The sequence below is a fragment of the Thalassophryne amazonica genome, chromosome 1, assembly GCF_902500255.1.
Source record: "Thalassophryne amazonica chromosome 1, fThaAma1.1, whole genome shotgun sequence".
NCBI classification, from domain to species: domain Eukaryota; kingdom Metazoa; phylum Chordata; class Actinopteri; order Batrachoidiformes; family Batrachoididae; genus Thalassophryne; species Thalassophryne amazonica.
The window spans coordinates 37341961-37358430 of record NC_047103.1 but is presented as its reverse complement, the minus strand read 5'-3'; the positions used below and the strand labels follow the sequence as shown (position 1 = coordinate 37358430).

At 41.6% G+C, this 16470-nt stretch overlaps 1 protein-coding gene across 1 annotated transcript in view; it reads right to left on the bottom strand.

Annotated features, from left to right (window-relative positions):
• Positions 1–16470, bottom strand: part of esyt2b (extended synaptotagmin-like protein 2b) — a 269639-nt gene that overhangs the window by 39854 nt on the left and 213315 nt on the right. The window contains exons 13-15 of the mRNA XM_034175565.1: positions 15724–15810; positions 15464–15613; positions 518–852 (exon numbers count right to left, since the gene is read on the bottom strand). Of these exons, the coding sequence (XP_034031456.1) occupies positions 518–852; positions 15464–15613; positions 15724–15810 (572 nt within the window). The remainder of the gene's footprint in view (positions 1–517; positions 853–15463; positions 15614–15723; positions 15811–16470) is intronic.

Genomic DNA, 16470 nt, shown 5'->3' with positions numbered 1-16470 from the left:
ACTCCGGGCTGCACACAGCGCACCTCATCTTTGTTGATTTCAGGCATTTTTCCGCACTGCTTACAGGCCAGCAACTGTAGCACAGTGGTAAAATTTCCGTCTGGTAACCAGAGCGTATGGGTTTGAATCCCGTGAGTGCCATTTTTTTTTAAACCAGGGTTATTTAACCGCAAGGTTCTTTATTGCGTCCCCTTTTATGTATTATTTATATCAACCCAGTGATATTCACTAATTACACAGCTGGTTTTTATTTTATTGTAGTCCACATCAGTACAGGATTGTGATCAGGATAGTGCATGCCTGCCCATCGGCGCGATGTTCCGTGGTTCTCTCATACAAGCTGTGTCGCTGTGAGTCACCCTGAGTTGTACATATTCGCACTATGTGTGAAGGGGCCCTAAGAACTGGGGTATGTAAACTTTTGATCAGGGTTATTTGGGTAGTTTCTGCTGTCATTATGATTTATAAAAGAGTAAACACTGCTGTTTAACAATAAATGGAGATATCTGGGACTTACTTTTCCAGCTGACGCAGCCTTTGATGAAGCTCCACAGAGGCAAAGGGAAGGGAGATATCAGAGGCCAAGCTGGGTGTGGACTCCTTATGAGGCAGGTGTTTCTGGGAGCTAGAGACGCAGGTACTCAGGTTGGAGGCGCTCCTTGAGTACGGTTCACCATCCTGTTGTTGGAGAGTGAGCATGGAAGCATCTATAGCTGGTGGAGGAATGGGTGGCATCAGCAGGGATTCTGGAGCCGACAATCTCTTAGAGGCAGTCTGCTGAATCACACCAGCCTTCCGGACTTGGACAGAAGAAGGCTGGTCAGATAAACCCTGCTTCTCCAGACGCAGGATCTATAGCAAGATAAGAGTATATTCCTTTGAAAAGCTAACACTGTGACCTGTTCTATTTTGGGCAGTACAAATATGCACATGCATCAAGATGGCATCAAGATGAGGAGCATCATTTACATTGGGAGGGAACATCAGCTTGGGCATTTGGCTTTGTGTTGCATTTCTCTGGGCATGACCCAGCACACAGGTGCTTCAGTGTGGAGAACCCCAGTGGATGCAGAAGACCAAGGGGATGCCCACATTTCACCTGGCAGTGGCAACTACAGGGTTAACTTCGAGAGATGGGGATGAACGTTTGTCTGCCTGCATGGTTGGTTTATTGTTGATTGTTGATGTTTTTATCTTCCCAAAAGTTAGAGTTTTTGGTGTAATTTGTGACAATTGGCAGACTCTATTGCCACTAATCATGAGGTAATGGACACACAATAGAGAAATTGGTACATCACCAGCTCCACACTCTATTGGAGACGCAGCTCCCCACTTCAGCAGTGGCTTTGTGGCTTTTACAAACAAGACTGACTGCCCAAATGTTGTGCAGCAACATGGTATGGTACACTCTTGTGTAACTGATACTCTTCAGGATCTAACAGAATCCCCTGGGTGACTGTACAAAAAAATTACACAGTGGAGGAGGAGCCAGACCATTTAAAAATGTATAAACCAAATTCAAAATTAAAAGTAATCTAAAATGATCTAAATTCAGCCAATTAAATTCCTTTATTATCCAGCCATAATGTAGAGCACGTAGCAGAGTGGATAAAGAGCTGGTGTGCCAATATGTAGTAGACCTAGGTTTGAATTCCACTCATGCCACCTGCCTATGTCCTTGGGCTCGACAATCTACACTGAACAAAAATTTAAAGCAACACTTTTGTTTTTGCTCCCATTTTTCATGAGGTGAACTGAAAGCTCTAAAATATTTTCTATATACACAAAAGACCTACTTCTCTCAAATATTGTTCACAAATCTGTCTAAATCTGTGTAAGTGTGCTCACTAACACAGATTTAGATAGATTTGTGAACAATATTTGGGAAGAAGTAGGTCTTTTCTGTATATAGAGAATGTTTTAGATCTTTGAGCTCAGCTCATGTAAAATGGAAGCAAAAACAAAAGTGTTGTGTTTTGTTCAGTGTATATTGTCTCAGTCCACCCAGCTGTAAATGAGTACTAGCCTCAGCTGGGAAAGTAACCTGCATCAGACTGGCCTCTCATCCAGGGGGAGTCATAGACTCTCATTTGCTTGACGCTATTGAATCTGGAGATACGCACTGGCTCCAACAGGCCTCAGGACATTTTCTGTATTCAGTTTGTAATAGTGTCCTGTTATATGAATGTCAAAAGAGTAATGTTAAGCACTAAATATACCGTGTCAACAGGCTAAACAGAACTTTGTCATGGGTCACATTTTAGTGTTTAGGTTTGACCTCCGTATTATTCTGTTTCTGTTGTAATTCTCTATGTTATTCTGTCTCTGGCATTATTCTCCATGTGTTCTTATTAATTATTCTCCATCTTATATGGCTAATTTCCCCCCATATTCAATATTCTCTGACAGTTTTACTTTGATGTTTCCTCTGTTTTCGCTTTACAAAGCTTAACTTCTTATTTCTGAACTTACGGGTTCATGTTTCTGCATTTCCCCATTTGTTTACTCATCTTTATAACCACTGTTCGGAGTTTTTCCTCATCAGATGGTTGCTCTCTCACATTTATACAGCAGTGGCAGTAGTTCAGGCTCCTCTCCTGTGGAACCAGCTCCCAATTCGGATCAGGGAGACAGACACCCTCTCTACTTTTAAGATTAGGCTTAAAACTTTCCTTTTTGCTAAAGCTTATAGTTAGGGCTGGATCAGGTGACCCTGAACCATCCCTTAGTTATGCTGCTATAGACTTAGACTGCTGGGGGGTTCCCATGATGCACTGAGTGTTTCTTTCTCTTTTTGCTCTGTATGCACCACTCTGCATTTAATCATTAGTGACTGATCTCTGCTCCCCTCCACAGCATGTCTTTTTCCTGGTTCTCTCCCTCAGCCCCAACCAGGCCCAGCAGAAGACTGCCCCTCCCTGAGCCTGGTTCTGCTGGAGGTTTCTTCCTGTTAAAAGGGAGTTTTTCCTTCCCACTGTCACCAAGTGCTTGCTCACAGGGGGTCGTTTTGACCATTGGGGTTTTTACGTAATTATTGTATGGCCTTGCCTTGCAGTGTGGGGTGCCTTGGGGCAACTGTTTGTTGTGGTTTGGCGCTATATAAATAAAATCGATTGATTGATTGATAGTGTTCAGAATAATAGTAGTGCTATGTGACTAAAAAGATTAATCCAGGTTTTGAGTATATTTCTTATTTTTACATGGGAAACAAGGTACCAGTAGATTCAGTAGATTCTCACAAATCCAACAAGACCAAGCATTCATGATATGCACACTCTTAAGGCTATGAAATTGGGCTATTAGTAAAAAAAGTAGAAAAGGTGGTGTTCACAATAACAGTAGCATCTGCTGTTGACACTACAAACTCAAAACTATTATGTTCAAACTGCTTTTTTTTAGCAATCCTGTGAATCACTAAACTAGTATTTAGTTGTATAACCACAGTTTTTCATGATTTCTTCACATCTGCGAGGCATTAATCTTGTTGGTTTGGAACCAAGATTTTGCTCGTTTACTAGTGTGCTTGGGGTCATTGTCTTGTTGAAACACCCATTTCAAGGGCATGTCCTCTTCAGCATAAGGCCACATGAACTCTTCAACTATTCTGACATATCCAAACTGATCCATGATACCTGGTATGCGATATATAGGCCCAACACCACAGTAGGAGAAAAATGCCCGTATCATGATGCTTGCACCACCATGCTTCACTGTCTTCACTGTGAACTGTGGCTTGAATTCAGAGTTTGGGGGTCGTCTCACAAACTGTCTGCGGCCCTTGGACCCAAAAAGAACAATTTTACTCTCATCAGTCCACAAAATATTCCTCGATTTCTTTTTAGGCCAGTTGATGTGTTCTTTGGCAAATTGTAACCTCTTCTGCACATGTCTTTTACTTAACAGAGGGACTTTGCGGGGGATTCTTGCAAATAAATTAGCTTCACACAGGCATCTTCTAATTGTCACAGCACTTACAGGTAACTCCAGACTGTCTTTGATCATCCTGGAGCTGATCAGTGGGTGAACCTTTGCCATTCTGGTTATTCTTCTATCCATTTTGATGGTTGTTTTCTGTTTTCTTCCACATTTTTTTTTTTTGTCCATTTTAAAGCATTGGAGATCATTGTAGATGAACAGCCTATAATTTTTTGCACCTGCGTATAAGTTTTCCCCTCTCCAATCAACTTTTTAATCAAACTACGCTGTTCTTCTGAACAGTGTCTTGAACGTCCCATTTTCCTCAGGCTTTCAAAGAGAAAAGCATGTTCAACAGGTGCTGGCTTCATCCTTAAATAGGGGACACCTGATTCACACCTGTTTGTCCCACAAAATTGACAAACTCACTGACCGAATGCCACACTACTATTATTGTGAACACCCCCTTTTCTGTGCCTGCTGATTCAAACTGTGTACTTAATTACCTGTAGGACAATAAATCAGTTTATTCTTACCATCGCCTTGGATCTCTGTGTAGGCATCCTCTCTAAACCTTTACAAACTCAATGCTGGATTAGATAAGATTTTCCAATCACTCTCTGGACAGGCTTTCTCTGTGGATAGTCTGATTGATAATCTTAATGCAGCACTTGTAGGTCTATTGCACTTACCTGTCAGGTTGAGGAGATGGCACAGCCTGCAAAAAGAAACGCCCTGATCTTCTGACGACTTTCAAGGTCTTAGGCATAAGTGCATGGTAGAGGTGGCATAATGTATAATGTATGAATGCATGGCTGATTATAAACTTGCTCTGACAGCTGTCAAGGCAGTTTGTTACTCCAAATAATTCATAAACATAAACTAAATTCAAAATTATTACTTGATAATGTAACAAATGTTACTCAAAGCCACCGCTACAATAGCTGTTCAAATATTTTAACACATGGGTTTTTTGTTAGTTTCTTTTGTTTGTTGTTTTTTTTTTTTAGTTGTTTAATTGTAGAGAACATACCCTAGTCTTCTTTAGCTATGTTAGGAATTCCTTCAGTATTATTTGAGACTAGGGATGGGAACTGATGAAATGTCATCATCAATGCCGTTATCGACTCGTGTCTTCAGATTCCCTAATTCCTGATCAGTTTTCTGTGTGGAAATTTATGTAGGCCTACTCAGGTTTTCAGTGCCAATGCAAATGTATTCCTTCTTGGTAGATGCAGCGTTTGACATCATGATACATGAGTTTTTACAATGTGGAACAGTCAGGAAAACATGTGAGAATGGATAACATTTAAGACAATGTTCTGATGAATTGAAAAATTTAGAACCGGTTGTCAATTGAAACTGGTCCTCATGTCCCATCCCTATTTGCGGCACAAGGACCTAAATCTTTTTTTTTTTTTTTTTTTTTGCCTGAAATGACAGTATTTCTTCTCTACAGACCTTCTTCAAGATTATCATGGGATGAAAAGTAGAGTACAATTTGTTTACATAACTCATTGCTATCTAGGCTTGTAAAATATGTTTGATCATTATTGGAGCCAATTGTGCTAAATGTTAATTTATCTGTCACCAATGACCTGGCCTATTATTCCACAGGTCAAGTATGGGATCATGGTCTAGTGCCATTCACTGCGATATTGCACTGCAGAATTGCATTCAGTCCTGGATGGCAACCACCCAGGCAAACATCCGCACTTCTTCAAAGTAACCCATCTATCTGCTGTAGGAAGGTGAAACATGGGTAAGCCCTTGATCATTTTCTGTCACTGTAGTCCTCAACACCAAGGCCATTGTGTGATGGATCTTGCTTAAAGATCAGATTAGACAGAACTTTATTGATCTCTTGGGAAGACTCCCTCAGGGAAATTGAAGTTCCAGCTGCATTGTATAGCAGCACACAGGGTAAGAAGCACACAGTGTATCAAAAGTGAAAGTAAAAAAGAAAAACAGTTTGCAAATATAAATATAAATACACAATATAAATACTAAGAAACATGCCACATGACCAAAATGTTATAACTGACTTCCCTCATTTTCATCTCCTGAAATAGTGGTTCACTTGACACAGTGATTCCAGTGATAGCTAGAGGTGGGCAGATTGATCCTAATATTGATAATATCGATACCGACGCTGGTTGTTGTGTGTTGGGGGGTGTGGCTGGATATTTTGGTGTTCTTTTCTTTTCTTTGCTCTTCAGGTGGCATGGAAACTGATTTGTCTGTGGAGAAGGTGCTGGCTGAAGAGTCCTCACCCTCATCAACATCATGTGTAGCACCTGTGACGGGTGCTCACATGCAACCTTAAAGACTTTCAGCTGAAGCAGATAATTGGATGGCGTTCTGCATTTAAGTCATGTGTGATTCAAGCAGAACTGCCGGGAACTCGACCTTGTGATGTTCGTTTGTGAGACGCTGAGGACCGCGCCTGTGTTTGACACATCGAGCCCATGAAGCAAGGAAGGGTGAGGACACATGCTGTCAGCACACATTAAAGGTAATTAAGTGTTTGACTAATTGTTGATAGTAACTTGGTGTTTTGTTACACAGTATACTTGAATTGTGATGAGAATTGTGCAGCTTGCTTCTCACTGCTGTGGCGTGCAGGATAAGTGATCCTCCACCTGTTATGAGAAGCTGCTCATTTGCATAAAGTTAAAAAAGATACAGACCTGAATGTGTTGCTGATAGCGTGTGTCTTTTGAAAGATATTGTTGTAACTGCTGACTTACCTCACCTCTTCTTTGTTTCACAGAGAGTCAGTTTGTTGTGTCCACCTGGGTGGTGTTTGGCGGTGGTAGTGGGTCCAGGAGCGCCGGGCTTTGATCCTTGGGGGCGCTGGAGAGCGTGCCAACAGTCACTCCACCAGAAGGACGCTATTTTTGTTTTTACACTTTTTATGCACAGCGGGTGTAATAAATATATTGTTTTTGGAACCGCTTTTCTGGTTATTTGTAGCGCTGGGTTCTGTCTGACGCAGGTCCGCTCCTCAACCCGCGTCGACACATAACACTGGTACTGATATTGAACGATCCTCGTATAAAAAGATCGATACTCAAGCTTTTTTTCCTCTCCCGCACGCACTGACTGCTGTGCACACAGATTCATCAAAGTCTACTCTTGGTCTGTAAGAGCGGCGCTAGACTGTGTTACACAACACGGACCAGCGCACCCTCCCCCCTCTGGTCTTTTGTTGTTGCGCCGTCACGTGGCTCAGTGGCGCCAGCCAACAGCCATGCATGTAGGCTCAGCCTGGCCCACTCAGCGCTCTCCTCGAGTCAGCCCTCTACCTCAGGAGATTTTAAGTTGTGTTGAGTGCTATTTTTTTTAAACAAAAATGTTGATTGTGATAATAAAGTATTTTGTTGTCACGTACAATGTTTGTCAAAATTTTATCCTAGGTCTTTTGGATCCTTTGGATCTATGAAGCTTAAAAATGAAAAAGTATCGATATCGGCGATACTGGGCCTGTATTTACTTGGTATCGGATCAGTACCAAAATTCCTGGTATCGCCCACCTCTAGTGGTAGCTATGGATCCTCCAAAGAGACCTGAGCAGCAAAGTCATCCCACCTTATGTCATTCATTAGAGTTCAAGTCTCACAACCATACTTAAGACAGGAAGCACCAGTACCCTCAAGTCTTGGCCCTTCATTCTTCTGCAAAGACATCAGTGTCCCCAAACATCTCTGTCCAGTGACCTCAAGATGCCATAAACTCTTCCCAAACACCTCTCAATCTCAAATGCCGAGGACCCAGAGACATGAATGTCACTGCCAAGATAAGTGAATGTTTCAACAACTTTGACAGTTTCACCACATACAGATACACATGTGATGGCTGAGTCCAAGAAGACTCACCAGGAGAGTTGGGTACTCAGAGATATGCAGGGCAGAGGGGCTGTAGTCCAAACCCCACCAGACCTGATAGTAATATGAACATCTTACACTACAAAACAAGTTATGGTACATGAAATTCCCTTTATATCCATGATATAAACTTCCCTTGACTCTTTTCGTGGCAACCAGCAAAATTTGATCTGAGAAGAGGGTGCAAAATACATTTTCATGTCAAACCATTACTTCTTTGTCTCAGCAATCCCTCAGGCAAAGAGCAAAACAAACTTCTCAAATACAAACTCCAGAAGGCAGTCAATACGACTAAAGCCAACTATGGAGTCAAATTCGAAAGCAAACTTCTGGCAGGGCCTACAGGCGATCACTGACTACAAGACAGCATATTCTTGACTGTGACCCCTCCTTGCCAGAGCAGCTTAATGACTTTTTCTATGTGTGGATGTGCTGCTGCTGGACAGCTGAATTTGTCCTTCGGGGATCAATAAAGTATTAAAAAATATCAATCAATCAATCAATCAATTTTATTTATATAGCGCCAAATCACAACAAACAGTTGCCCCAAGGCGCTCTATATTGTAAGGCAAGGCCATACAATAATTATGTAAAACCCCAACGGTCAAAACGACCCCCTGTGAGCAAGCACTTGGCTACAGTGGGAAGGAAAAACTCCCTTTTAACAGGAAGAAACCTCCAGCAGAACCAGGCTCAGGGAGGGGCAGTCTTCTGCTGGGACTGGTTGGGGCTGAGGGAGAGAACCAGGAAAAAGACATGCTGTGGAGGGGAGCAGAGATCGATCACTAATGATTAAATGCAGAGTGGTGCATACAGAGCAAAAAGAGAAAGAAACAGTGCATCATGGGAACCCCCCAGCAGTCTACGTCTATAGCAGCATAACTAAGGGATGGTTCAGGGTCACCTGATCCAGCCCTAACTATAAGCTTTAGCAAAAAGGAAAGTTTTAAGCCTAATCTTAAAAGTAGAGAGGGTGTCTGTCTCCCTGATCTGAATTGGGAGCTGGTTCCACAGGAGAGGAGCCTGAAAGCTGAAGGCTCTGCCTCCCATTCTACTCTTACAAACCCTAGGAACTACAAGTAAGCCCGCAGTCTGAGAGCGAAGCGCTCTAATGGGGTAATATGGTACTACGAGGTCCCTAAGATAAGATGGGACCTGATTATTCAAAACCTTATAAGTAAGAAGAAGAATTTTAAATTCTATTCTAGAATTGGTCCATACATGTCTGCCCTACAAAAAATACAGTACAAAAAATTTAAAAGCACTGTAGTTTGCAAAAATCTTCTTCCAAGAAGGCCACTGTTTTAACATAACTAAGATTGATAAAAGTGGACTTGTCCTTTTAGCAATGCATTCTGTAGGGGAAAAAAAAAAAGCCATTTAAATCTGTTAATGTGAAGCATTTCAGGTTAAATATAAGCATGGCAAATTTACGAATAAAAAGCTCTATACAGTATAAATAACATTTTGGTGCCTTGTGAATTATTTTAAAAGCATTGTTGTCTAATGGATATTTATTGTGCAGTGCAGATTGGTGCTCTATAAAAGCTGTTTGCAAATACAAAAATGTCACTGACCTTATTACCATTTCCCTCGTAGACTATCCATGGTATATAGACTATACGAGGGCTGTCAAAGTATAGGTCCTTTTTATTTTTTTCAAAAACTATATGGATTTCATTCATATGTTTTTACGTCAGACATGCTTGAACCCTCGTGCGCATGCGTGAGTTTTTCCACGCCTGTCGGTGACGTCATTCGCCTGTGAGCACTCCTTGTGGGAGGAGTCGTCCAGCCCCTCGTCGGAATTCCTTTGTCTGAGAAGTTGCTGAGAGACTGGCGCTTTGTTTGATCAAAATTTTTTCTAAACCTGTGAGACACATCGAAGTGGACATGGTTCGAAAAATTAAGCTGGTTTTCAGTGAAAATTTTAACAGCTGATGAGAGATTTTGAGGTGATTCTGTCGCTTTAAGGACTTTTCACGGTGCGAGACGTCGCGCTGCGCTCTCAGGCAGCGTCATCAGCCTGTTTCAAGCTTAAAACCTCCACATTTCAGGCTCTATTGATCCAGGACGTCGTGAGAGAACAGAGAAGTTTCAGAAGAAGTCGGTTTCAGTATTTTATCCGGATATTCCACTGTTAAAGGAGATTTTTTTAATGAAAGACGTGCGGACGGGTCCGCGCGTCGGGACACAGCCGACGTGGTGCGGCGGCACAGGAAAAACACCTCCGTGTTGATAACCATTTGTTAAAATCCACTTGGCTTTTGATGGCTTTCAGTGGAGTGAGTATATGAGAAATTGTTTATCAGCTGGAGATGTTCCAACTTGTCCTTAAGGCTTCCAACGGAGGTGTTTTTCCTGTGACGGAGCGTCGCGGTGGCTGCGAGCCGACGCTGCAATCCACCCGCACGTCTTTCATTAAAAAAATCTCCTTTAACAGTGGAATATCCGGATAAAATGCTGAAACCGACTTCTTCTGAAACTTCTCTGTTCTCTCACGACGTCCTGGATCAATAGAGCCTGAAATGTGGAGGTTTTAAGCTTGAAACAGGCTGATGACGCTGCCTGAGAGCGCTGCGCGACGTCTCGCACCGTGGGAAGTCCTTAAAGCGACAGAATCACCTCAAAATCTCTCATCAGCTGTTAAAATTTTCACTGAAAACCAGCTTAATTTTTCGAACCATGTCCACTTCGATGTGTCTCACAGGTTTAGAAAAAATTTTGATCAAACAAAGCGCCAGTCTCTCAGCAACTTCTCAGACAAAGGAATTCCGACGAGGGGCTGGACGACTCCTCCCACAAGGAGTGCTCACAGGCGAATAACGTCACCGACAGGCGTGGAAAAACTCACGCATGCGCACGAGGGTTCAAGCATGTCTGACATAAAAACATATGAATAAAATCCATATAGTTTTTGAAAAAAATAAAAAGGACCTATACTTTACGGACAGACCTCGTATAACTGTCTGGCTTCCAATCCAATACAGAAGGCTATTTCAGAGTGATTCAATATTTTTATATGGCTGCAGCCATTTTTATTTGGTCAGGTATAATTCAATATGCTATGGCGCAGTTTGTGCCTGTATCCTAAAGGGCAATGCAATTTGTGTGTTTGTTCTATTCATTATTCATTGTCAGCAGAAGAAGACAGCTCTGTGAGATCAGCAATAGACTACCAATGCACAGTACCAGTCAAAGGTTTGGACACACTTTCCCATTCAACCGAATACGAAAGTGTGTCCAAACTTTTGATTGGTAAATATAGTATGGGGTTTTATTGCAGGTGTGTACTTCAGGCTGTCAGTGTCATTGGAAAAGACACTTCATCTGCATGGTCTGCTTGGCCTTTGCTCATGGGGTTGGTAAGATTTAGACCCTATATGTGTATGAGTTATATTGTGATTTGGTGCTTTATAATACAATAATTCTGTTGAATTCTACATACTGTATGCCAAATTCTAAATTGGAACAAGTTAATATTCTCTCCCTAATATTTCCCAATGTGTATCTTCACTGAATAATTCAGCTTGACCTGGTGGACAGGAAAATATTTGCATAATGGTCATGGTTTATGCTGCAGATCTTAAAAATGTGATTCACTGCCAGAAATATATATTAGCAGGAGTGGAGTTATGTCATACTTTTAGTTCCTACTTCAATTCCCAAGTGTACAAATAAATATACTGCACTGCTATAGGGCCTTTCCATCTAATGCAGACACTCAGAATGCTGAACCTCCACACAATGATGTCAGTGTGCTAACTAGCAAGGACTCAACTGTGCACTGGAAGTAACTTGGGCATGAAGGACCTTGCTCAAGAGCACCTTACTGATTTGCCTGTCTGACAGGGAAGTGAAACAAGGAGTCTCTGATGACAAATCTGTCTGTTTTACCTCTCGGCCACCACCTCTAAACAATTTAATGGATGCAGTGAAACCTATTTGCTTGCAGTTTGTCATACTTATGGTCACTTTTCAGCCTGAGTAGAAGCGGCAAACCCATGTTGGCCTAAAAATCTTGAAACAGTGATCTACAGTAACTTTTAAAATTTTATAAATAAAATTTTATAGTAATAAATTTTATAGTATTTTCTTTGAATATTCCAGTATTGTCAGTCACACCTTGTGAATAATTGCTTTGAACAATGCTAAACTGACAAAAAAGTCACAATTACACTGTACACTGAGAAACGTTTATCTGTTGGTTCCCCACTCCGCCCAGGTAATTTGTCTGAATTCCACCAAACTCAGTATGTGGGTGAATGTCAAGCCTAGAATTGCTCTTAAAGGGTTTGCATGGCAAAGGTTAATGGGGTCAAATGTCCATTTTTTTTTCAATCATTGGCCCAAGATCCTTAGGGTCAAAAGTCAAAAGCCCACCTCTGAATGTCAAAAATAAAGTCTACCCAGAACAGGAAAAATTTGCAGTTCCCTGAATGGCTGCATGAGACAGACACCAAAAGCAAGCAGATTCCCAGAGAAGCCCATGTTAAAATACCCAAATTTAGAGGCAAAATAAACATGCTCACAACCTGGTACAAAAATGGTTTTGATATGTATAGCTAGTTTCCCCCTCGAACACAACTGTGCGGGTGTGTAGGTGGGTGGGTGGGGGATTTTTTTTTAACTAATTAGGATGTTTTAAGGCAAAAAGGTGTGCATAATTAATGGTGTGGTTGAATTAAATTTTCATGTCATTTAAATTTTGTTTGTTTGAGGCATTAACACTTAGTGGCTTGATGACAATAATTTTTAAGACACACCCAAGCCACCCGTCCTGAAAACCACCATGCATTCCACATAAATATACCAAGGTTGACCAGTTACTTTAGCTTGTTTGGTAACTCTGAGATGGAGGCTTGTTCAGGCTTCATTCATCCCAATCAGGTCATGCAGGCTCTTTCCCACCCTCCACCTCTTTACCCATTTACTCCCAACATGACGACAACTAGAGCAGTCAGTGGGGCCAAGACCATGTCTGCCTGTGTGTTTGTTTGCCTACTCCTCCCAGGTCCGTTCTGCCAAACAGTGACCACAAAATTGGGGATTCAAAACTGCCCACTCAAAGGCACCCAGCGATAAATTATTTGGGTGAAGATGAATGTCATTGGGGTCAAATGTCACATTGCCATAGTCATTCATGTTCTCAGACGATAGACTGAGACCTCAGACCGGATACTGGCCAAAGTCTGCATAATGCCACCCACAGGTTTTCTGCAAAGACCTAAAACAGCCGGTATGAAGCTGATGTTTGGGCGTCCTCATGTTGACAGCAGCAGTAGAGCTGATTCTGGCTATGTCATGATGAACTCGTTGATGCATAAAAGCGTGGAGCGTGGGTGGCTCAGTGTGTGACAAAAGACGCCTAAACACACCCCTCTCTTAGAGTCCAAACCAGCAAACCTAACAGGCTAACCTTGGTGCGAGTGTTTATTAAATCATATTTTGGGTACTGTACAGTGGTTCTTCTCACAATTTACAGCGCATCCGGAAAGTATTCACAGTGCTTCAGTTTTTCCACATTTTGTTATGTTACAGCCTCATTCCAAAATGAAGTAAATTCATTTTTCTGCCTCAAAAATTCTACTCACAACACCCACAATGACATTATGAAAAAGTTTTTTTTTCCCCAAATTTATTAAAAAAAAAAAAAAAACTAAAATGCCACGTGAACATAAGTATTCACACCCTTTGCTCAATACTTTGTTGATGCACCTTTGGCAGCAATTACAGCCTCAAGTCTTCTTGAATATGATGCCTCAAGCTTGGTGCACCTATCTTTGGGCAGTTTTGCCCATTCCTCTTTGCAGCACCTCTCAAACTCCATCAGGTTGGATGGGGAGCGTCGGTGCACAGCCATTTTCAGATCTCTCCAGAGATGTTCAATCAGATTCAGGTCTGGACTCTGGCTGGGCCACTCAAGGACATTCACAGAGTTGTCCTGAAACCACTCCTTTGATATCTTGGCCTTGTGCTTAGGGTCACTGTCCTGCTGAAAAATAAACTGTTGCCCCAGTCTGAGGTCAAGAGCACTCTGGAGCAGGTTTTCATCCAGGATGTCTCTGTACATTGCTGTATTCATCTTTCCCTCAATCCTGACTAGTTTCCCAGTTTCTGCCCCTGATAAACATCCCCACAGCATGATGCTGCCACCACCATGCTTCATTGTAGGGATGGTGCCTTGTTTCCTGCAAACATGACACCTGGCATTCACGCCAAAGAGTTTAATCTTTGTCTCATCAGGCCTGAGAACTTTGCTTCTCATGGTCTGAGAGTCCTTCAGGTGCCTTTTAGTAAACTCCAGGCTGGCTGCCATGTGCCTTTTACTAAGGAGTGGCTTCCGTCTGGCTACTCTACCATACAGGTCTGATTGGTGGATTGCTGCAGAGTTGGTTGTCCTTCTTGAATGTTCTCCTCTCTCCACAGAGGGATGCTGGAGCTCTGACAGACTGACCATCTGGTTCTTGGTCACCTCCCCGACTAAGGGCCTTCTACCTCGATCACTCAGTTTAGACAGTCGGCCAGCTCTAGGAAGAGTCCTGTTGGATCCAAACGTCTTCCGTTTACGGATGATGGAGGCTACTGTGCTCACTGGGACCTTCAAAGCAGCAGAAATGTTTCTGTAACCTTCCCCAGATTTGTGCCTCTAGACAGATTTGTGTTCTGACATGCACTGTCAGCTGTGGGACCTTATATGTAGACAGGTGTGTGTCTCTCCAAATCATGTCCAATCAACTGAATTTACCCCAGGTGGACTCTAATTAAGCTGTAGAAACATCTCAAGTATGATCAGTGGAAACAGGATGCACCTGAGCTCAATTTTCAGCTTCATGGCAAAGGCTGTGAATACGTATGTACATGTGACATCTCGGGGTTTTTTTATTAATAAATTTGCAAAAATCTAAAACATTTTTTAAAACATTTTCATTATGGGGTATTGTGTGTAGAATTTTGAGGAAAAAAAATGAATTTCATCTATTTTGGAATAAGGCTCTAACATAAATTATGGAAAAAGTGAAGCGCTGTGAATGCTTTCTGGATGCACTGCACTTTAGTGTGGGCATTAAAAGTTATGAGCTGCTTATTTTTTCAGTAATCGTGACAGTGAACGGGGCTTAACTGGTCAGGCTACCGATAGCTGGTAAAAGTCTGAACGGACTTCATCTGAGGCCATCAAAGCTTACTGCTTGCTTCAGAGCAATGGGTACTATTACCTTGGAATGTAATAAGTTGAATTTGATTCAAGATAATCTAAGTTTAATTCTTACAAACTTAATACTGAAATAAACATGTGAATACTTTAACAATTCTTAATCTAATTTCTAATTTCATTTTGCAATTTCTGGCTCAATCCCAGTTTAAATTTAAATTCTCTTCAGTTACTCTTAATCCTCCATGTAAGGGTTTTGAATTTTTCACCAATGCTTTGGGTAAATCATCCAAACATAAATGCACTGGCAGCAATAAGTGTTGTGAATAATTTGAATAAATAATATTTGTATGCTGCTGACAATGCAATACTTCAACCACACCACCCTGTAATATTCTCATGGTCCTACAGGTTTGAGTCAGCAGATCTGAAACATATGGTGTGGTTTCTTCAGCTGAACACTCCAGCGGGTGCACAAGCAGCGAGAAGTGTTGCAGTCCATTTTTACCCTCAGGGCCATCTTCAGTTTGATGGTGGAGCTGGGTCCAGAATTCTTGAGCGGAAAGCACTGAGTCAGCGTCATGTCCTCCTCCGCCAAAAGGCCACTCAAAGGCACTGCCAGATTCCCCAAGGTGCATTTGTGCTTATCATCTTTTACCTGTGCATAAGAAAAGATGACCTGCATTAGCACCCGTCAGCAACTTCCACCACTTTATATGCAAAGCTTATGAAAAATAGAAAGGTAATATTATAAATGAGTTGCGTTACCTCCACTTCCAGCTCCTGCCTCCTGGGATTGTGAACAAGGAATGAAAATGCTTCTTCCCACATGGGCTCATTGCTTTTATACCGGATCTTTATGGGTAAAGAGGAAGTTGCACATTAGTTATTAAATGAGCTTTCACTGATCTAGTTTACTGGAACGTCAATCTAAACATTCTGCATTAAAGAAAGATCATTTTGCTCTAAATCATATCATGATACAGTGCTAATACTGTGGGAATGATACAATAAATTATATTTTTTTCAATTATATTTTGCATTTTACACAGTTTGTTGAAATTCATTCATTCATTTTCAATTTGTATTTATTTATTTATTTAACTCCGTTAATTTACATCATACTTGTTAGCCTTGCTAGCCTCCACCAGTGTTGTTACAACTAGCTGCACTCAGCCATTGAATTTCATCATGGCAAAGGTAGTGCTTGCTCTTCTGGCTCTTTTTTCTCTGCCTGCCATCAGCGAACTTGAAGTGGTTGGGAACAGTTGGCATCCTATTGAATGCAGGGAAGACTGTGCTTCAAGTTCTCTCCCACCTGGACCTCATTATGTCATTTTGCCCCATTTTGTTGTACTATTTAATGCATATGACTGGTTGTTATCATTTTATTCTTATTCCCCAAATCCTGGTAGTCCAAGGTATAGGCATAGTATCAACAAGTACCTACACACCCTGTGAGGACAAAATGTTTTAGCTTTCTTTTGCTTTTACTGTCTGGTAACATTGAACTCA